The sequence below is a fragment of the Oncorhynchus clarkii genome, chromosome 7, assembly GCF_045791955.1.
Source record: "Oncorhynchus clarkii lewisi isolate Uvic-CL-2024 chromosome 7, UVic_Ocla_1.0, whole genome shotgun sequence".
Taxonomy (NCBI): domain Eukaryota; kingdom Metazoa; phylum Chordata; class Actinopteri; order Salmoniformes; family Salmonidae; genus Oncorhynchus; species Oncorhynchus clarkii.
In genome coordinates this window covers 36441299-36464187 of record NC_092153.1, presented here as the reverse complement: position 1 = coordinate 36464187, position 22889 = coordinate 36441299, and the positions used below count along the sequence as shown (strand labels likewise).

Here is a 22889-nt window from a genome sequence, read left to right as displayed (position 1 = left end):
CATACTTGCTCTCTCCTTAAAATGATATAGGCTATGTCTTAAAGTAACTTTCCAGTGTTTTGCAAATTTCTATGAAATATGAACTATAATTCATTACAATATGAGTGAATTAGTTTCCCTTCCAAATTCATTTTTTTTAAAAAGAAGTATGTTAAAAAGCAGCTTTTCTGTGTTGGAATGGCGTGGGCGTAATCCAACAACGGAATGGCGTGGGCGTAACCCAACAACGGAATGGCGTGGGCGTAACCCAACAACGGAATGGCGTGGGCGTAACCCAACAACGGAATGGCGTGGGCGTAACCCAACAACGGAATGGCGTGGGCGTAACCCAACAACGGAATGGCGTGGGCGTAACCCAACAACGGAATGGCGTGGGCGTAACCCAACAACGGAATGGCGTGGGCGTAACCCAACAACGGAATGGCGTGGGCGTAACCCAACAACGGAATGGCGTGGGCGTAACCCAACAACGGAATGGCGTGGGCGTAACCCAACAACGGAATGGCGTGGGCGTAACCCAACAACGGAATGGCGTGGGCGTAACCCAACAACGGAATGGCGTGGGCGTAACCCAACAACGGAATGGCGTGGGCGTAACCCAACAACGGAATGGCGTGGGCGTAACCCAACAACGGAATGGCGTGGGCGTAACCCAACAACGGAATGGCGTGGGCGTAACCCAACAACGGAATGGCGTGGGCGTAACCCAACAACGGAATGGCGTGGGCGTAACCCAACAACGGAATGGCGTGGGCGTAACCCAACAACGGAATGGCGTGGGCGTAACCCAACAACGGAATGGCGTGGGCGTAACCCAACAACGGAATGGCGTGGGCGTAACCCAACAACGGAATGGCGTGGGCGTAACCCAACAACGGAATGGCGTGGGCGTAACCCAACAACGGAATGGCGTGGGCGTAACCCAACAACGGAATGGCGTGGGCGTAACCCAACAACGGAATGGCGTGGGCGTAACCCAACAACGGAATGGCGTGGGCGTAACCCAACAACGGAATGGCGTGGGCGTAACCCAACAACGGAATGGCGTGGGCGTAACCCAACAACGGAATGGCGTGGGCGTAACCCAACAACGGAATGGCGTGGGCGTAACCCAACAACGGAATGGTGTGGGCGTATACCGGTCATAACAAAATACTAATGCGAGTAAACCGCTGATTGGCCAGTTTATCTGCCAAGGTTTTGTTTTTGAAGTGTTTTTTTTTTCTACAATTCACAAATAATTATTTGATAATGAGTTTACAGAATATTAACTTTTTAAAGCGAGAATTTCACTGGACAGTTACTTTAAGCTCTCTCTTTTCAAAACACTGCCTGCAATCAGTGCAATTTCTTAACTAGGCAAGTCAGTTAAGAACAAATTCTTATTTACAATGACATGCTACCGGGGAACAGTGGGTTAACTGCCTTGTTCAGAACGGGGACGTGATCCAGCAACCTTTCGGTTGCTGCCCCAACGCTCTAACCACCTGTCAACTCATTAATAAATACTCTTTCCAAAAAGTGGATTCAGAGCTTATTTTGACACTGTGTTTGTATTGGCTCTGAGACTGAACAAGCACTCCAACATATACCTTGAGTCATGTCATTGTAGTTGGTGAACAGTAGACCTAGGACTGCATTTAGCCTCCTGAACCCAATACAAAGACAAAACAACACTTTCGCCATCTTGCTCTACATTCCAACCAACATTGCCATATTTAGCTTGAGTCTCTCTGACCTCAACACATACCACTTGCTCTTTCTTAAACTGTAAATAGGGAAGTTGTGGTTAGGAAGCGCCGTACTTCCGCTATTCCTTGTCTGGCCAGATGGGTCATAGCCAGTGATGTAGTGATAAGAAAATAGGTGGGTAAACTCCAACTGACGGTCGCAGTGAAAACAGAAACACTCCCTATACTTTCAATGCAAATAGATGGGTAAACTCCACTACACCACTGGTCATAGCCTGAGTAATACCATGTTATATGATGGCAGCAACATTTTATATTCACATTTAGCCAGGCCTCTAAACACAATACATACACACTACTTGTGACTCTTCTCCTTACAAACAATTTGGGTGGCTGCTCTATAACTGCACCATGGTATTGTTTTTGGAATGTGTTTTCCTGTGTGAGTAAGAGCGTAAAGTGTGCCGACAAACAGTGTGAATAAGGTGGAGTCAAGGACAAGCTCAGTAAATATCAACATGTTCTGTAAGATTGTATACAGCCTTGGGAGGCTGTGGGAGAGGATGACTTAGATGAAAAATAGCTGGTAAGTATTATAAAAGGTGCTGGCCACACACACAACAGTGGTTGTCGGTGCCGTTTAAGAGCGAGGACGATTCTTTTTTTTATGAGCATGGCCTTTTTTCTATTGCAGCATTTTGGATGACTGTCATTCATATTCCATTCACCCAGCTCAATGTAACATTGGTAGGTTTAGGCAACTACATGATCCTCAATTTTCCTTTTACCTATCAACCTAGCCTATGAATGAACGTTTACAACGTCGAGAGAAATTTGAGTATTCAAGGTGACAGACCTTAACATATTCAATACCGCCTTGCACACTCTTGCCTGCATTTAGCTGATCTAGGATGTAATCATTAGTCAAACTGTTCCAAACAAGAGTTTCTATTGGACAAATTCGGGTATGTTTATCCCCATTTCATTCTGTTTCCTTCTGTTTAAGAAATGTTTTTCAACAGAATTTACGGAATGAATACACCCGATCACACGCAAACAGAGCACTTTTATAGCAGCCACATACAAACAGCATGATCCCTTTGTGTAATGGCTGTTGGAAGGAGAGGACCAAAGCTCAGCGTGGTACGTGTTCATACTTGATTTGAACTGAACACTGAAATAACAAAAATAACAAAGAGAATGAATGAAAACCGAAACAGTCCTGTCAGGTGCAGAAAGACACAAAACAGAAAACAACTACCCACAAGACACAGGTGGGAAAAGGCTTCCTAAGTATGGTTCTCAATCAGAGACAACGATAGACAGCTGCCTCTGATTGAGAACCACACCCAGCCAAACACACAGAAATAGAAAACATAGAACACAAAAACATAGAATGCCCACCCCAACTCACGCCCTGACCAAACCAAAATAGAGACATAAAAAGGATCTCTAAGGTCAGGGCGTGACACTTTGATTGTTGCATAATTCCTTCAAGCATCTACGCACTCTCCTCCTCTCACCTTTTCTCTCAGCTTGTGGACTTCAGTGCACAACACATCAGCTGTCTGTGACCGGGCAAAAATAATATTTCCAAACCAAAACTTCATATCATAACCGCTAACCTCTACACAGCCTACATCGTTGCCACCATATTAGCTAACGTCATAATCAACATAGCTACTACATCTAATGTGTTAGTAAACCCCCTACAATCATGCAGTGCAGTTTAGCAGTTACACTGCCGGGCCCCGTGACAATAAATGTATAAAACCAAAAGCTTAGCTTGACTTGGAAGAGTTCCAGTGTTGGATAGCCATAGCCAGCTAGGTGACATAGCACCCCTCTCTGTTTGAGTCTGGTGTTTGAGTAGGCTAAACTAGCTAGCTGAGTTTGCTAGCTAAGTAAGTGAACATGAAAAAAATATAAAATATAGCTAGTGATTTCTCTTTCTTGAGTCTCCTTCAATTTTTCAGAAATTCATTTAATAACTATTGTCTTTCTCTCTCTTTGTGTCAACTATTCCCCACATTTTATGCACTGCAGTGCTAGCTAGCTGTAATTTATGCTTTCAGTAATAGATTAATTCTCTGATTCTTTGATTGGGTGGACAACATGTCAGTTCATGCTGCAAGAGCTCTGATAGGTTGGAGGACTTCCTCCGGAAGTTGTCATAATTACTGTGTATGATGGCGCCGACAGAGATGGTCACCTCGCGTCGTGTTCTTAGGAAACTATTCAGTATTTTGTTTTTTTTATGTATTATTTCTTACATTGTTACCACAGGAAATCTTAAGTCTTATTACATACAGCCGGGAAGAACTATTGGATATAAGAGCAACGTCAATTTCCCAACATTACAACCAGGAATACGACTTTCCCGAAGCGGATCCTCTGTTCGGACCACCACCCAGGACAATGGTTCTGATCCCAGCAGCCAATCCAAAACAACAGCGCCACAGAAGGAGCGACCTTCTGGTCAGGCTCCGTAGATGTGCACATTGCTCTCTTCACAACAAGGTAGATGAAATTTGAGCAAGGGTTGCCTTCCAGAGAGACTGTAACATACTCTGTTTCACAGAAACATGGCTCTCTCAGGTTATGTTGTCAGAATTGGTTCAACCAACAGGTTCTCCATGCATTGCGCCAACAGAGATAAACACCTCTCTGGGAAGAGTGTACAATTTATATATTTTACCTTTATTTAACTAAGCAAGTCAGTTAAGAACAAATTCATATTTTCAATGACTGCCTAGGAACAGTGTTGTTCAGGGGCAGAACAACATACTTTTACCTTGTCAGCTCAGGGATTCGATCTTGCAACCTTTCGGTTACTAGTCCAACGTTCTAACCACTAGGCTACCTGCCGCCCCGTGATTAACGACTCATGGTGTAATCATAACAACATATAGGAACTCATGTCCTTCTGCTCACACAACCTAGAATTTCTTACAATCAAATGTCAGCCATTTTACCTACCAAGATAATTATTGTCAGTTATAATCACAGCTGTGTACATTCCCCCTCAAGCGAACACCAAGACGGCCCTCAAGGAACATCACTGGACTCTATGTAAACTGGAAACTATAGGTCCGGAGGCTGCATTTATTGTAGCTGGGGATTTTAACACCTTGTGCATTTGGATTAGTGTACTAAACGCGCGAACAAAAAGGGAGGTATTTGGACATAAATAAATGGACTTTATCGAACAAAACGAACATTTACTGGGAGTGCATTCCGACGAAGATCATCAAAGTGAATATTTATAATGCTATTTCTGACTTCTGTTGACTCCACAACATGGCGGATATCTGTATGGCTTGTTTTGGTGCCTGAGCGCTGTACTCAGATTATTGCATGGCGTGCTGTCGCTGTAAAGCTTTATTGAAATCTGACACAGTGGTTGCATTAAAGAGAAGTATATCCTTAATTCTATGTAACGATTGTCGTCGGAAGGAGATCAAGTTGCAGCGTGGTAAGTGTTCATGATACTTTAATTACTCAGAACACCAAACAAAAACAACAAAAGAATAACGAACGTCACGTTCTGCAGGCTTCACAGAGCTAACAAAAAACAAGATCCCACAAATACCAAAAGGAGAATGACAACTTATACAGTGCCTTGCGAAAGTATTCGGCCCCCTTGAACTTTGCGACCTTTTGCCACATTTCAGGCTTCAAACATAAAGATATAAAACTGTATTTTTTTGTGAAGAATCAACAACAAGTGGGACACAATCATGAATCATCAAGACGCTCTACAGAATGAGGACATCTAGTGGAAGAGATAGAAAGTGTCCCCAGATCCATAAGTGGTTGGGAAGGGTGGGGGCGATGACGTCAAAGTTGCTCCAACTTTCATGACCACAAAACTAGTTTGGAAGAATGCATGCCCTGTGAGTTCTGCTATACTTACAGACATAATTCCAACAGTTTTAGAAGCTTTAGAGTGTTTTCTATCCAATAATAATTATTATATGCATATATTAGCAATTTTTGACAAATTTTTTTTCAGTTTACTAGGGATACCCAATTTCTCCAAAGGGGGCGTAAATCTGCCATGTCCTCAACATTACTCATATCACATGTGTATACTGTATTTTATACCTTCTACTGCACCTTGCCTATGCCGCTCGGCCATCGCTCATCCATGTACTTATATGTACATATTCTCGTTCACCCCTTTAGATTTGTGTGTATTGGGTAGTTGTTGGGGATTTGTTCGATTACTTGTTAGATGTTACAGCACTGCTGGAACTCGAAGCACAAGCATTTCGCTACACTCGCTTTACTTTCTGCTAACCATGCGTATGTGACCAATACAATTTGATTTGGTTTGATTTGAGTCTCTGGAAAGGGATGAGAACAACGAGCCTCCTAAGTTTTGTATTGAAGTCAATGTAGCTAGAGGAGGACGGAAACTAACTGTCCTCCGTCTACAGCATGGTGCTACCCTACAGAGTACTGTTGAAGCTACTGTAAACCTTCATTACAATAGTGTGTGTTTATCTAAAAAGGATAACTTTTTTAATGCTTCACAATTGTTTTTAAAATGAAATTCACTGCAGAGGAGTGTCCTTCCCTTCCTCCTCTGAGGAGCCTCCACTGACATACACAAGCGTCAACAGTGTGTGTGCGTGTGTGTGTGCCTGCTTGTGCGTGTGCATGTACAGTCGTGGCCAAAATATTCAGTTTCAAAGTCTACTGCCTCAGTTTGTATGATGGCAATTTGCATATACTCCAGAATGTTATGAAGAGTGATCAGATGAGTTGCAAAGTCCCTCTTTGCCATGCAAATTAACTGAATCCCCCAAAAACATTTCCACTGCATTTCAGCCCTGCCACAAAAGGACCAGCTGACATCATGTCAGTGATTCTCTCGTTAACACAGGGGGTGGACAAAGTCATGGAAACCACCAAAAGGTTTGAAAATGAATGCACACATTTACATGAGAAGCAGATATTTGATTTACATACATGGGCATCCTTATGTCACAGGCTACATTTACAGGACAATGACAGTTATTGTGTATTCTTTGCGCTTTGTGTCATTATATTGCACCCCTTCTTGCATTAAAAAAAGGTGGATTTCACAATCACACCAAATGGCCTTTTACACTTCAATGACCTTGACAATGGCATCCAGTAAATAAAGCATAGGCTAGGCCTTGATTGCTTCAACATTTCTCCGTCTCTCACCTGCTCACAAACTTTTTCTGCAGTGTGCTAAATCAGGGTCAGACAGAGTGATTCTTGGTAGTTAAACAAATCTACTTTGAAACACCTCACACACATGGTTATGGGCTTAAAAATAAAGAAGACACCTGTACCATGTCAGATATAGAGTTGACATTTGTTTAATTTTGAGTTTGCATCCCAATATTACACATTACACACATCACAGATTGAAATATAATTAAACTGTTTTGACATAGAAACACCGGATTTTCGTCATTCGTCAAAAACCCATGATTATTTAGCCTATGAAGTTATGAAAAATATGAATAACTTTCCACTTATGATGCCAATGAGGGAGCGTTTGGTCATTGACTGCAGGTAAGGGCTACACAATATCTATTTCATAAACAAATAACATAGCTTTTTTCTGTTTTTCATGAGAATGCGCATGTCACATTCATGCTCACTGGCCAATGCTGGGATAGATTGGCGGTACCATGTGTCCTCGCGCTCTCTCGCTCTCTCTCTCTCTCATTTCATTTTCAATTTAAGGGCTTTATTGGCATGGGAAACATATGTTAACCTTGCCAAAGCAAGTGAAGTAGATAATAAACTAAAGTGAAATAAACAATACAAATTAACATTACACTCACAAAAGTTCCAAATGAATAAAGACATGTCAAATGTCATACTATGTGCAAGTAGTACAAAAGGCACAACAGAAGGTAGTTAAAATACAAAAGGGAAAAGAAATAAACATAAAAATGGGTTGTATTTACAATGGTTTTTGTTCTTCACTGGTTGCCCTTTTCTTGTGGAAACAGGTCACACACCTTGCTGCGGTTATGTCACACTGTGGTATATCACTCAATAGATATGGGAGATAGATTTAAAAATTGGGGTTGTTTTCGAGTTCTTTGTGGATCTGTGTAATCTGAGGGAAATGTGTGCCGCTAATATGGTCATACATTGGCAGGCGGTCAGGAAGTGCAACTCAGTTTCCACCTAATTTTGTGGACAGGGTGCACTCTCTCTCTCTGCATAGATGTCCGCTGGCGCATGTGACTTACCAGAAAGTACAGAGAACGGGGAAAAGACAATTCCCTCGCCGCAATTACTAGAGATTGTATTGGAGCTGATCGTACCGCCAGGGACAGTTGCCACTGTAGCCTTTAAAAAAACACTCTGCTCTGCGTTTGTGAGCAAACTTTGGTTTTGGCAAAGAAGACTGGATTCTACGCGGAACACCTTTGTAAAAAGAACCGGAATATAACGAACGAACGATTATTTTTTTCAATTTTCAATTCTTATTAATGATGACGACTAGTGGTGGTGCGAACTGAATTGAGGCACTATGTGGCCAGTGTGACTCAATTACACATTCTCTGGGAAAATTGTTCCTCCTCATTTTTTGGGGAGTGGGACACCAGACTTTCACTAAAACCACAATATGCATGATGTGTCCAAACCAGGGTCCACATTCTGCCCAGTAATGCAGGCTCAAAAAGGACTTTTCAACCAATATATCTAGATGCATAACTTCCTATGGATCGAACAACAGAACACCATGCGCAGGCTTAAAGAAGAGTTCCAATGCCTCTCCGAATTCCACAAGGGAATATGACGACTTCTCCACTCTGTCTTTCTGAGATGCTAGCAGCACCAGACAACAGGACCGACCAGGCTAACGGCACGATGCCCGTTGAAGCCATCTACATCGTGATGGAGGTGATCATCGCAGTGACTTCGGTGATCGGAAACGTGATGGTTATCTGGGCGGTGCGGATCAACCGTTCGATGCGAGACACCACCTTCTGTTTCATTGTGTCTCTGGCTCTGGCGGACATTGCGGTGGGGGCTCTGGTCATCCCGCTGGCCATCACCATCAACATCGGTTTCGAGATGCACTTCTACAGCTGCCTGCTGGTCACGTGCATCGTGCTGGTGCTCACGCAGAGTTCCATCCTCGCGTTGCTGGCAATCGCTATCGACCGTTACCTGAGGGTGAAAATACCCATGAGGTAATAATAATAAGAGAGAGAGAAAGGGGAAATATTGTGCTTTGCTGAGTTTTCTTTGGTCTCTGTTTGCATGCTTTCTTTGCCAAGATCAGTAGGTCAAACATTTGTCTCGTTTGTGTGTTGGCAGTGGGATTTGAGATATTGTGCAGTACAGGCTATTTTGTTGCAGATTGCCTGAATAGGCTACTCAGCCTATTTTACAGTAAGCTCCAAATCTATTTGGACAGTAATTTTTTTTCTTATTTTTTTGCTCTGTACTCCAGAACTATGTATTTGAAATGGTACAATGACTATTAGGTTAAAGTGCAGACTGTCAGCTTTCATTTTAGGGTATAAAGAAATAAATTGTAAATAATGTATTGCATCATTTTGGAGTCACTTTAATTGTAAATAAGAATAGAATATGTTTCTAAACATTTCTACAATAATGTGGACACTGATATGATTATGTATAATCCTGAATGTGACAAAAACAAAATACACAATACATTATTTACCATTAATTTATATTGGTTACAAAATAATCTGATACACAACCAAAACAAACAGCAAATGCACCTGACAAATTTGTAGAGTCACAAGCTTGATGTAGTCATTGTGTGCTAATACTTAAATGTGTATTAAAGTAGTAAAAAGTTAAGTACATTTTTCCTAATACTTTTGGTTCCCTTAAATGGGGGGACTATGTATAAGTGCTGTAATTTCTAAACGGTTCACCTGATATGGATAAAAATAGACTAAAATTAAAGCTTTAACTTTAACCTCATAGTCATTGTATCATTTTTAAATCCAACGTGCTGGAGTACAGAGCCAAAACAACAAAACATTTGTCATTGTCCCACTACTTTTGGAGCTCACTGTAGCTGCAACTACACAGCCCATTGGCAGTTTTGCCAGACAGGCACTTGCCCCAAAATAAATGTGTAAAGTGTTCAAAACAAATGAAGTTAGTTGTGCAAGACATTTTATAGATAAAACAATAAGTAACATATTGTTTTTAAACGTGTGCATGTTTTTCTCCTCTGGCTAAACAAAAGCTGATTCAAAGGGGGTGTGACAGATTTCAAAACTCTTCCGTGGTAGGATACACATGAATATCTTTGACGAAAGGAGGAGTGGGCTATCGAGGAGGGGAGGACACTCTTGCGTATGCCTACTAACGAATTGACACTCCTCGACCACTCAGTTCCGGGTTGCGGAGGAGAGAGGATGGATGACAGTCATTTTCCCAAATGAGAATCTCCCACAATCAGCTCTTAGACAGAGCTACATGTCAACATGATGTTGCTTCCAGCTGGAGAAGCATTAACTGTATTTTATATCACATTGTATATAAAAATGTAGAATGAATTAATTTACAACCGTATAGTCCCCAACCACAACAGACTGCAGACAGACTGTGTATACATAGCCAGTATCAGTTGGGGTCAAGTCCATAGTCAAGATGAGATGTGTGTATCCGCTCTATTTGAATTCCACACCAGCTGTGAGGAATGCTCTCCTAGTGAGACTGTGACCCTCTCCATCTGTTGACCGACTGGGTAGTGATGTGTAGAGAAAATCATTATATATTTCACTTACAATGAGCTGCTACATATGGACTTAGGTAGATGTGCTTTCTGCACTCCACACCCAGTTCTAATATGTTAACATTTAATAAGGACATTTCAAGTTAGAGCCCAAGTTAAGATGGCACCGAAGAGGATGGCTGACGTTTTACATGCTCCTAACCTACTGTGCCATTTTTGTTGTTGTTTTTTGCGTTGTTTGCATTATTTTAAAAAACTTATTCTGTACATAATGTTGCTGCTACCATCTTTTATGACCAGAAATAACTTCTGGACATCAGAACAGCGATTACTCACCTTGAACTGGATGAAGCTTTTTCTGACGAGAAGGATATACTGCTTTCCAAACTCCCACCCATTCTACTGGCTAGCATGCAATCATTGGAAAATAAAATTGGGGACCTATGATTACGATTATCCTACCAACGGGACATTAAAAACTGTAGTATCTTATGTTTCACTGAGTCGTGGCTGAACGACGACATGGATAACAGAGCTGGCCGGATTTTCCATGCACCGGCAGAACAGAGAAGCTACGTCTGGAAAGACGAGGGTTGGGGGTGTGTGTCTATTTGTCAATAGCAGCAGGTGCGCGATGTCTAATATTAAAAAAGTCTCAAGGTATTGCTACCAAGAGAGTTCTCATCTATATTATTCGTAGCAGTCTATTTACCACCACAGACCAATGCTGGCACTAAAGACCTTAATAAAACCAAATAAAACCAAGGCCATAAGCAAACCAAAAAAATGCTCATCCAGAAGTGGCGCTCCTAGTGGCGTGGGACATTAATGCAGGCAAACTTAAATCAGTTTTACCACATTTTTTTACCAGCATGTCACATGTGCAACCAGAGGGAAAAAACTGTAGACCACCTTTACTCTACATACATAGATGCATACAAAGCTCTCCCCCACCCTCCATTTGGCAAATCTGACCATAATTCTATCCTCCTGATTCCTGCTTACAAGCAAAAACTAAAGCAGGAAGTACCAGTGACTCACTCGATACGGAAGTGGTAAGATCAAATCACATTTCATTAGTCACATGCGCCTCAAAACAACAGGTGACAGTGAAATGCTTACTTACGAGCCCCTAACCAACAATGCAGTTTAAAAAAATATATGAATAAGAAATAAAAGTAACAAGTAATTAAAGAGCAGCAGTAAAATAACAATAGCGAGACTATATACAGGGGAGTACCGGTACAGAGTCAATGTGAATGGGCACCGGTTAGTTGAGGTAATATGTAGGTAGAGTTATTAAAGTGACTATGCATAGATGATAACAATAGAGAGTAGCAGCGGTGTAAAAGAGGGGGAGCAAAGCAAATAGTAATACAAGTAGTCTGGGTGGCCATTTGATTAGATGTTCAGGAGTTTTATGGATTGGGGGTAGAAGCTATTTAGAAGCCTCTTGGACCTAGACTTGGTGCTCTGGTATCGCTTACCGTGTGGTCGCAGAGAGAACAGTCTATGACAAGGGTGGCGGGAGGCTTTGACAATTTTTAGGGCCTTCCGCTTACACTGCCTGGTATAGAGGTCCTGGATGGCAGGAAGCTTGGCCCCAGTGATGTACTGGGCTGTACACACTACCCTCTGTAGTGCCTTGCGGTCTGAGGCTGGGCAGTTGCCATACCATGCAGTGATGCAACCGGTCAGGATGCTCTCGATGGTGCAGCTCGAGAGCCTTTTGAGGACATGAGGACCCATGCCAAATATTTTCAGTCTCCTGAGGGGAAATAGGTTTTGTCGTGCCCTCTTCACGACTGTCTTGGTGTGCTTGGACCATGTTAGTTTGTTGGAGATGTGGACACCCTGTAACTGATGTGTATGCTGCGCTACTGATAGGAATTTTATGAATAATGACTAAACAATATCTACATTTAAATAGAACTATAACTAATTAAACTCTACCCTGTTTTATTATAGATATAAATTTAGTTCATATGGAAGAGATTATGTAGCATGAACAAGGAGTAATTAAACATAATAAACACCATTCCAACTAGGTTGGGGAGGAATGTGTTGTGTGTTTGAAGAAAGCAAAGAGGGTCATTAACCTATGTTTGAACCCACTCAGCTATAACTCTGTGGCGATTAAACAAGACAGCGAGATCCTCTCCTAGGTTTTCTGTTATCTGGAACTGTCTGCTAAATAGTGATAGATAATGGTGAGACTTCAGAAGTTAATCCTGATATAGTGTGAGTCAGGAGTGTGTGCTAGTGGGTTGGAATAATCTTTTGAACCTGCTTTGTCTTGCTCGAGAGGAGGAGATTCATTCTATAACCAATGACGTCATATTTTGTATATAAACTGTTGTTCGTGGTTCTATGGCAGCGCGCTCCGAGAATAAATATAATTATCTAATTTTGATAAGACTGTTCCTGTCTATTTTATACAAATAAGAATCTTACAAATTCTTAGAAACAGACAGTGATTTTAATTAATGAACACATATAGGAATTATGAAATTCCGTTGACAGCTACAGGACTGTTTTGCTAGCACAGACTGGATTATGTTCCGGGATTCATCCAATGACATTGAGGAGTACACCACCTCAGTCATCGGCTTCATCAATAAGTGCATAAAAGACGTCGTCCCCACAGTGACAGTACGTACATATCCAAACCAGAAGCCATGGATTACAGGCAAAATCTGCATTGAGCTAAAGCTGCCACTTTCAAGGAGCAGCTCACTAATCCGGACCCTTATAAAAAATCCTGCTATACCCTCAAACGAACCACCAAACAATCAAAGCGTCAATACAGGATTAAGATTGAATCCTACTACACCGTCTCTGACTCATCAAATGTGGCAGGGCTTGAAAACTATTAAGGACTACAAAGGGAAACCCAGATGCGAGCTGCCCAGTTACGCGAGCCTACCAGACAAGCTAAATGCCTTTTATACTCACTTCGAGGCAAGGACTGAAGCATGCACAAGAGCACCAGCTGTTCTGGACGACTATGTGATAACACTCTCGGTAGCCGATGTGAGCAAGACCTTTAAACAGGTGAACATTCACAAAACCGTGGGCCAGACGGATTACCAGGACGTGTACTCAAAGCATGCGCGGAACAACTGGCAAGTGTCTTCACTGACATTTTCAACCTCTCCCTGACCGAGTCTGTAATAAAAGAGAGCCGCACACTCTAGGAGCTCAGATGCAAAAATGTAATTACCAATGTTTCGACAGCCAAGCTGTCTTCATCAGGGTATTATCACAAACACTGCGGGATGACTCGTTTATGTAGTGTCAAAAGACACCGGTGTCTGTAATCATGGCCAAGAGGGGCCTATAATATCATTGGTTAATTATCAAATATTAGAACAGCATACAAACAACAAATGGAAGCATACGATCATAGACAAATATGACTACACAAGCTTACAAACAATTACAATGGCAAAGTCACAATAATCACAAGAATGGCTTCAGATCAAAGTCTACGTTGAGACCGAAGGGAGCAAGGGTCTTTAAGTTAAAGATCCAGGCAGCCTCTCGTTTTAACAATAAATTATCAAGGTCACCCCCTCTCCTAGGGAGGGTGACATGTTCGATGCCAATATAACGCAGAGACGAAATCGAGTGGACTGCCTCCAAGAAGTGGGCCGCAACTGGATAAGTAAAGTTTTTACACCTAATGGTGCTACGATGCTCTGAGATACGTACTTTTAATTCGTGCTTTGTTTTACCTACATAATTTTTACCACAAGGACAAGTTATAAGATAAATAACTGCCTTAGTGGAGCACGTAATAACACCTTTGATTGGGATCGATTTCCCTGTTTGTGGGTGTTTGAAGGATGTACATTTATAAGTGCCATTGCATTGAGCACAGCCATTACATTTGTAATTTCCATCCAGTAGGGGCGCAAATAGACGTTGTTCAGAAATATCTTGGGGTGGTAAATCAGAGTTAACAGTAACTCCATACATATAAACTTGGAAATTACTTATAAATGAACACAAAAATAAAACTATAACATTCACAGTTGATTTGTATATTTACACCTCCGAGACTTACGTCCTTTGATCTAGAGTCACACTATGCACACCCTTATTTCCATCTCTTGTCAGACAACTGATAATGACATTTCAGCTGGAGCTTTTGACTTTCACCATTTCTTGCTTTGGGTTCCTAAGAGAGTGGTAGCACACGACTTCAAAAGCAAAGGAAACACAAAACATAACAAGTATTAATAATGCGTTAAGCTACACATAATTATATATGCAAAGAAAAAACTAAGTTGGATAACAACGATTCTCACTCTATACCTTTGGGATACTTTTCTGCCTTAAAAAAAAACACCTCATGCTTTCATCCAGTCTTCCCCCGTTAGACACAGGTTACAAAACCCAGATAATCACTATCCTCCCCATCTCCTTCTTCCTCCATGGCCACCTGAAATACAACCTTTACAAAACTCAGTCACATGTTTCTTAATCACGCTTTGCAGGGGATGTGATGCTATTATTACAGCGAACTTCCCTTCCAGTGAGGTGGCCTCCTGCTAGTCTTCCAGGAGCTGTACCTTCTTTGAATTAACTTCTCACTAAAAGTTGCCAACAGTGTCTGAAATGTTATCACTATCTCTGCTCCACCCATGATCTGAGTATGTGTGACATTCAACTTATCTTCATAGTAGTCTCTATATTTATTTATTTGATTTATTCAACCTTTATTTAACCAGGTAGGCTAATTGAGAACAAGTTCTCATTTACAACTGCGACCTGGCCAAGATAAAGCACAGCAGTTTGACACATACAACACAGAATAAACAAACATACAGTCAATAATACAGTAGAAAAAGTCTATATACAGTGTGTGCAAAATGAGGTAGGATAAGGGAGGTAAGGCAATAAATAGGCCATGGTGGCGAAGTAATTACAATATAGCAATTAAACACTGGAATGGTAGATGTGCAGAAGATGAATGTGCAAGTAGAGATACTGGGGTGCAAAAGGAACAAGATAAATACATAAATACAGTATGGGGATGAGGTAGTTGGATGGGCTATTTACAGATGGGCTATGTACAGGTGCAGTGATCCATGAGCTGCTCTGACAGCTGGTGCTTAAAGCTAGTGAGAGAAATATGAGTCTCCAGCTTCAGTGATTTTTGCAGTTCGTTCCTGTCATTGGCAGCAGAGAACTGGAAGGAAAGTCGGCCAAAGATCGCCGAAGTTGAGGATCGGTAGGATAGTCAGTTTTACTACGGTAAGTTTGGCGGCGTGAGTGAAGGAGGCTTTGTTGCGGAATAGAAGGCTGACTCTAGATTTGATTTTAGATTGGAGATGTTTGATATGAGTCTGGAAGGAGAGTTTACAGTCTAGCCAGACACCTAGGTACTTAGAGATGTCCACATATTCTAGGTCGGAACCATCCAGGGTGGTGATGCTAGTCGGGCGTGCGGGTGCAGGCAGCGAACGGTTGAAAAGCATGCATTTGGTTTTACTAGTGATTAAGAGCAGTTGGAGGCCACGGAAGGAGTGTTGTATGGCATTGAAGCTTGTTTGGAGGTTAGATAGCACAGTGTCCAAGGAAGGGCCAGAAGTATACAGAATGGTGTCGTCTGCGTAGAGGTGGATCAGGGAATCGCCCGCAGCAAGAGCAACATCATTGATATATACAGAGAAAAGAGTCGGCCCGAGAATTGAACCCTGTGGCACCCCCATAGAGACTGCTAGAGGACCGGACAACATGCCCTCCGATTTGACACACTGAACTCTGTCTGCAAAGTAGTTGGTGAACCAGGCAAGGCAGTCATTAGAAAAACCGAGGCTACTGAGTCTGCCAATAAGAATATGGTGATTGACAGAGTCGAAAGCCTTGGCCAGGTCGATGAAGATGGCTGAACAGTACTGTCTTTTATCGATGGCGGTTATGATATCGTTTAGTACCTTGAGCGTGGTTGAGGTGCACCCGTGACCGGCTCGGAAACCAGATTGCACAGCGGAGAAGGTACGGTGGGATTCGAGATGGTCAGTGATCTGTTTGTTGACTTGGCTTTCGAAGACCTTAGATAGGCAGGGCAGGATGGATATAGGTCTGTAACAGTTTGGGTCCAGGATGTCTCCCCCTTTGAAGAGGGGGATGACTGCGGCAGCTTTCCAATCCTTGGGGATCTCAGACGATATGAAAGAGAGGTTGAACAGGCTAGTAATAGGGGTTGCAACAATTTCGGCAGATCATTTTACAAAGAGAGGGTCCAGATTGTCTAGCCCATCTGATTTGTTGGGGTCCAGATTTTGCAACTCTTTCAGAACATCAGCTATCTGGATTTGGGTGAAGGAGAAATGGGGGAGGCTTGGGCAAGTTGCTGTGGGGTGTGCAGGGCTGTTGATCGGGGTAGGGGTAGCCAGGTGGAAAGCATGGCCAGCTGTAGAAAAATGCTTATTGAAATTCTCAATTATAGTGGTGACAGTATTTCCTAGCCTCAGTGCAGTGGGCAGCTGGGAGGAGGTGCTCTTATTCTCCATGGACTTTACAGTGTCCCAGAATTTTTTGAGTTTATGCTACAGGATGAAAAATAATTCTGCTTGAAAAAGCTAGCCTTAGCTTTCCTAACTGCCTGTGTATATTGGTTCCTAACTTCCCTGAAAAGTTGCATATCATGGGGGCTATTCGATGCTAATGCAGATCGCCATAGGATGTTTTTGTGCTGGTCAAGGGCAGTCAGGTCTGGAGAGAACCAAGGGCTTTATCTGTTCCTGGTTCTACATTTTTTTGAATGGGGCATGCTTATTTAAAACTTGTTGAGGATAGGGGGCAGTATTTTCACTTTGGATGAATTGCGTGCCCATAGTGAACTGCATCCTACTCTGTCCTAGATTGCTAATATATTCATATTATTATTACTATTGGATAGAAAACACTCTGAAGTTTCTAAAACTGTTTGAATTATGTCTGGGAGTATAACAGAACTCATAGGGCAGGCAATCTTCCAAACAAGAAGGGAAATTCTAAATGTGGGTCAACTTTGACGTCCATTCCATTCCCAAGATATGGATCTGGTAGCACTTCCTACGCCTTCCACTAGATGTCCTCATTCAGTAGAAAGTGGAATGGAGCTTTTGGTGTGAACTTTGACCGAATGGGAGGGGAAATAGTCACTGTCCCGACAGAATGCCATTTTCCTGTGGCGCATTTCTCTGTGGGTGCCACCGTCGTTCCATTTGGCTGCAGCTGAAAACGTATGATCCGGTTGGAACGTTATTGGATATATATGAAAATAACATCCTGAAGATTGATTCTCTACTTAGTTTGACCAGTTTATTCGATCTGGAATATATCTTTTTGAAGTTTTCGTGTGAGTTGTCCTGGACCAGCGTCAGTTTTTGGGTACGTGAGCTGAAAGTGGTAGCAAATGCAGCTAATTAGACACTAGTATTGGACATTATGGAACAAAATAACGATTTATTGTGGAACTAGGACTCCTTGCACTGCATTCTGATGAAAGATCATCAAAGGTAAGGGAATATTTATGATGTTATTTCGTATTTCTGTTGACTCCAACATGGCAGAGAACTTTTACGTCTGAGCGCTGTCTCAGATTATTGCATGGTAGGCTTTTCCGTAACGTTTTTAAAAAATCTGACACAGCAGTTGCTTTAAGAACCAGTGTATCTTTAATTATATGTAGAACATGTATCTTTAGTCAAAGTTTATGATGAGTAATTCTGTTATCTGGCGTAGCTTTCTATAATTCCTCCGGATATTTTGGAGGCATTTCTGAACATGGCGTCAATGTAAAACGAGATTTGTGGATATAAATATGCATATTATCGAACAAAACATAAATGTAACATGTCATGAGTGTCATCTGATGAAGATTTTCAAAAGGTTAGTGATTCATTTTATCTCTTGATCTCCTGCTTTTGTGACTCTATCTTTGGCTGGAAAAAATGGCTGCGTTTTTCCTTTGATTTGGTGGTGGTCTAACATAAATATATGTTGTGTTTTCGCTATAAAACATTTTAAAAATCAGACATGATGGGTAGATGAACAAGATGTTTATCTTTCATTTGAGGTATTGGACTTGTTAATGTGTGAAAGTTAAATATTTCTAAAGAATATTTTTGAATTCCCTGCGCCACCTTTACAGCTGAATGGGGGGGTGGAGTTCCCCTCGGGGAAGCATGCTTATCTAAGATGGTGAGGAAGTTACTTTTAAAGAATAACCAGGCATCCTCTACTGACGGGACGAGGTCAATATCCTTCCAGGATACCCGGGTCAGGTCGATTAGAAAGGCCTGCTCTCTGAAGTGTTTTAGGGAGCGTTTGACAGTGATGAGGGGTGGTCGTTTGACCGCAGACCCATTACAGATGCAGGCAATGAGGCAGTGATCGCTGAGATCTTGGTTGAAAACAGCAGAGGACTATTTGGAGGGCAAGTTGGTTAGGATGATATGAGGGTGCCCATGTTTACAGATTTGGGGTTGTACCTGGTGGGTTCATTGATAATTGTGTGAGATTGAGGGCATCAAGCTTAGATTGTGTTAAGCATGTCCCAGTTTTGGTCACCTAGCAGCACAAGCTCTGTAGATAAATAGGGGGCAATCAATTCACATATGGTGTCCAGGGCACAGCTGGGGGCAGAGGGTGGTCTATAGCAAGTGACAACAGTGAGAGACTTGTTTCTGGAAAGGTGGATTTTTAGAAGTAGAAGCTGGAATTGTTTGGGTACAGACCTGGATAGTAAGACAGAACTCTGCAGGCTATCTCTGCAGTAGATTGCAGCACCGTCCCCTTTGGCTGTTCTATCTTGTCGGAAGATGTAGTTAGGGATGGAAATCCTAAGCCAGGATTCAGACACGGCTAGGACATCCGGGTTGGCAGAGTGTGCTAAAGCAGTGAATAAAACAAACTTAGGGAGGAGGCTTCTAATGTTAACATGCATGCATACATATCGTGCACAATTAGCTGTCCTTCCTTCTACTACGAGAAATCTCCTGTATCACTATACACAGAGGAGGGGTATCGTTCCCCAGAGACTCTATTACCTACTTCCTTAATTTATGAGCCACACAGATCTCTGCCCCAGTCACATTCCATTCTGCTCTCCCAATTGCCTGTAACATTAAATCCTTGGTTTTTGGGACTCCATAGAATGCACTGATGTCAGTCCTGCCAAACTCTGCAACTAACACCCTTATGCAAACATTCTGTTTTTAACACAGGCCCGGTATGTACCTTGCCTCCAGCCACAAATACAGTACCAGTCAAACGTTTGGACACACCTACTCATTCAAGGGTTTTTCTTAATTTTTTACTATATTGTAGAATAATAGTGAAGACATCAAAACTATGAAATAACACATATGGAATCATGTAGTAACCAAAAAAGTACTAACCATAAAAGTGATAAACAAATCAAAACCCTTTGCCTTGAAAACGATTTGTAGTGCAGGACACACATTTTAGAGTAGTCAGGCAGGCGAGCTCGGAGTCAGGACTGGCAGGCGTCAAAACCAGGAGGGTGAGAAAAGAGAGACTGGAAAAAGCAGAAGCTGAAACACAAACCGCTGGTAGACTTGAACAAACAAGACAAACTGGCACAGACAGACAGAAAACACAGGTATATATACCCAGGGGATAAGTGGGGAAGATGGGCGACACCTGGAGTGGGGTGGAGACAAGCACAAGGACAGGTGAAATAGATCAGGGCGTGACACAAAGAAAGCACTTGGAAGCATTTCAACAGGAAAAACAGAAAAGTATGCACTAAAACTCCAGCAATTGTTGCTCAATACTCACACGCACACACACCAACCCAGTATACTCTAACTCCTCATTCTTGTCTTATCCCCCATCTCCATAGCTACAAACATGTGGTGACACGGCGGCGTGCAGGCACGGCGGTGGTGGTGTGTTGGATGGTTGCCATAGTGGTTGGCCTGACGCCCATGCTGGGCTGGAACAACCGGCAGTGTCTCCATGACAACGTCTCCCAGGTGATGTGTAAGTTTGAGAAAGTCATCAGCATGGACTACATGGTCTACTTCAACTTCTTCGGCTGGGTGCTGCCGCCCCTCGTCCTCATGCTGCTAATCTATGCTGAGATATTCTACAAGATACACCACCAGCTCAACAAGAAGGTAGCTCACTGTCTGTAGAGAAGTACCTGTCTTGAGAATCAGATGACTAGAACAGGGTAACCCTACCTTCTTTACCATGAGCTATGTGCATTGTCTCTATTATATGTGCAATAATTATCTATGCTGAGGTATTATATGATCCAACGCCAGCTCGGTAAGAACATTAGCCTGATTTAGTCTTACCAATGTCTTGCTAAGGTTAGCTTGAGCTAGTCTTCCCAATGTCTTGCCAAGGTTGGCTTGAGCTAGTCTTTCCAATGTCTTGCCAAGGTTAGCTTGAGCTAGTCTTCCCAATGTCTTGCCAAGGTTGGCTTGAGCTAGTCTTTCAAATGTCTTGCCAAGGTTGGCTTGAGCTAGTCTTTCCAATGTCTTGCCAAGGTTGGCTTGAGCTAGTCTTTCCAATGTCTTGTCAAGGTTAGCTTGAGCTAGTCTTGCCAAAGTTAGCTTGATCTTGCCAACTCCTATGGTCATTCTCACATGGCCTGACAATGATCCTAGGAGTTGGCAAGACCGCACAAACAGTTCTGGGACCAGGTTACATGAAGGTCACTGACTAGACTAGAGTCAGGTGAATGAAGAGGGTACATTTGATGAGCACAGCAGGGAGGTGGAAGGAGATAAAGGGGTGTTGAAATTCGCTGTACTTTGGCATAACAGGTTATTCCCCTCAGGGATGAAAGCTTAGACAGGCATAATGAGCAGAGATGTTGGTTTGTTTCTAAATCAGGTGTCAACTCACTCACCCAGGACACAATGCTGTGCAAATCAAACACACTTGGAATAGAATAACCAAAAAATGTAACGTCAGTTAAAACATCAGTTAACTTGTAAGTATGCATTACAGAAATGTACAGCCTCTGAATCTAAAGTCTAAATCCTCTTCTCCCTCCCTCCTACCCCAGGTGACGGAGAGCCACATAGACCGCAGCCATTACTACAGTAAGGAGCTGAAACTAGCCAAGTCATTGGCTCTGGTCCTCTTCCTGTTTGCCATCAGCTGGCTTCCTCTAAACATCCTCAACTGCATCACGCTGTTTAGCCCAAATGGTGACAAGCCCACCCTTCTCATCTACATCGCCATCCTGCTCACACACGGCAACTCCGCTGTGAACCCCATTGTCTACGCATTCCAGATCAAGAAGTTCCAGAATGCGTTCCGGAAGATCTGGAAGCAATATGTGCTGTGTAGGGACCCGGTAGGCAAGCTGCCCCAGAGAGGGAGTCAGAGGTGCCAGAGCAGATTGGAGAGGATGTTGAGGGCGAACGATGATAACAGTTATGTCTGATCTGGTGATGAAGGTCATAGGGGGGCACGGGTCTGTCGCATCCCACAATGTGTATGTTGTTTGGTGTGGCGTTCTTTTATGCTTTTTAAATTTGTACACTTTGTTTGTTAACCATCTGTCAATGATGGCTTTTCAGTGGTGGGGTGTTGGACTGATCGTGTTGATTGTGAACATACTCCGTACTAAATTGACTTATGGAAACGCTGCCGGCAGCGGAATCCAATACAGCAGAGAGTTTCTACTACAATGCAACTTAAACCACGAACGTAATGGATATCCCAAGGGCCAATCTAATCCCTGATTGTCTGCGAGTGGATTACAAACCCAAATGTAAATGTGGAAAACGCAAGGGAATCAGACAGAGAAGTATGACAGGATAGTAGACAGTATAAATAAATAAAAAACATCCCTTACCTACCACCTTGCTGATCAACGCCCAGTCACTGAAGGGGAAAGCGGATGAGCTGTCAGCGAATCTGCGCCTCCAACATGAATACTTGGAGGCCTGTTTGTTGGCATTTACTGAGACTTGGCTGGATGAGTCCCAGACATGGCTGGCTTCACACTGGCCAGATCGTGATCTGACCGTCACAGGGACTAGTGGTGTAAATGGATCCCGGTAAGAGAGAGACTCTGTACCCGCAATATTGAACTGCTTTCTGTGTCACTGCGACCATACTATCTGCCCTGTGAGTTCCCCCAATTGTTTGTTACCGTTGTGTACATTCAACCGAAAGATAATATAGCAAAGGCATCAGATATTATTTATAATCTGTCACAGAAACTGGGTACCATCTCCCCCGACGCACCGACATTTATTTTAAGGGATTTTAACAACAGCACTTTGCACAAGGTCCTGCACACGTACCACCAGTATGTGAAATGTCACACTAGGAAAAACAAGACTCTTGACCTGTGCTATGGGACCATACCAAATGCTTTCTCTGCCACCAACGGACCTCCCCTGGGGACATCTGACCGCAATGTTGTCTACCTCCAGCCAACCGACTGTTAGCTCTTGGAGAGGGAGAAACCTACAGTT

At 42.6% G+C, this 22889-nt stretch overlaps 1 protein-coding gene across 1 annotated transcript; it reads left to right on the top strand.

Annotated features, from left to right (window-relative positions):
- The first annotated feature begins 8462 nt into the window (after positions 1-8462).
- LOC139414207 (adenosine receptor A1-like) lies at positions 8463-21885 on the top strand. The gene is made up of 3 exons (XM_071162096.1): positions 8463-8890; positions 20285-20561; positions 21464-21885. The coding sequence occupies exons 1-3, from the start codon at positions 8463-8465 to the stop codon at positions 21845-21847; spliced, it is 1089 nt and encodes a 362-aa protein (XP_071018197.1). The 3' UTR covers positions 21848-21885.
- The last annotated feature ends 1004 nt before the right edge of the window (positions 21886-22889 follow it).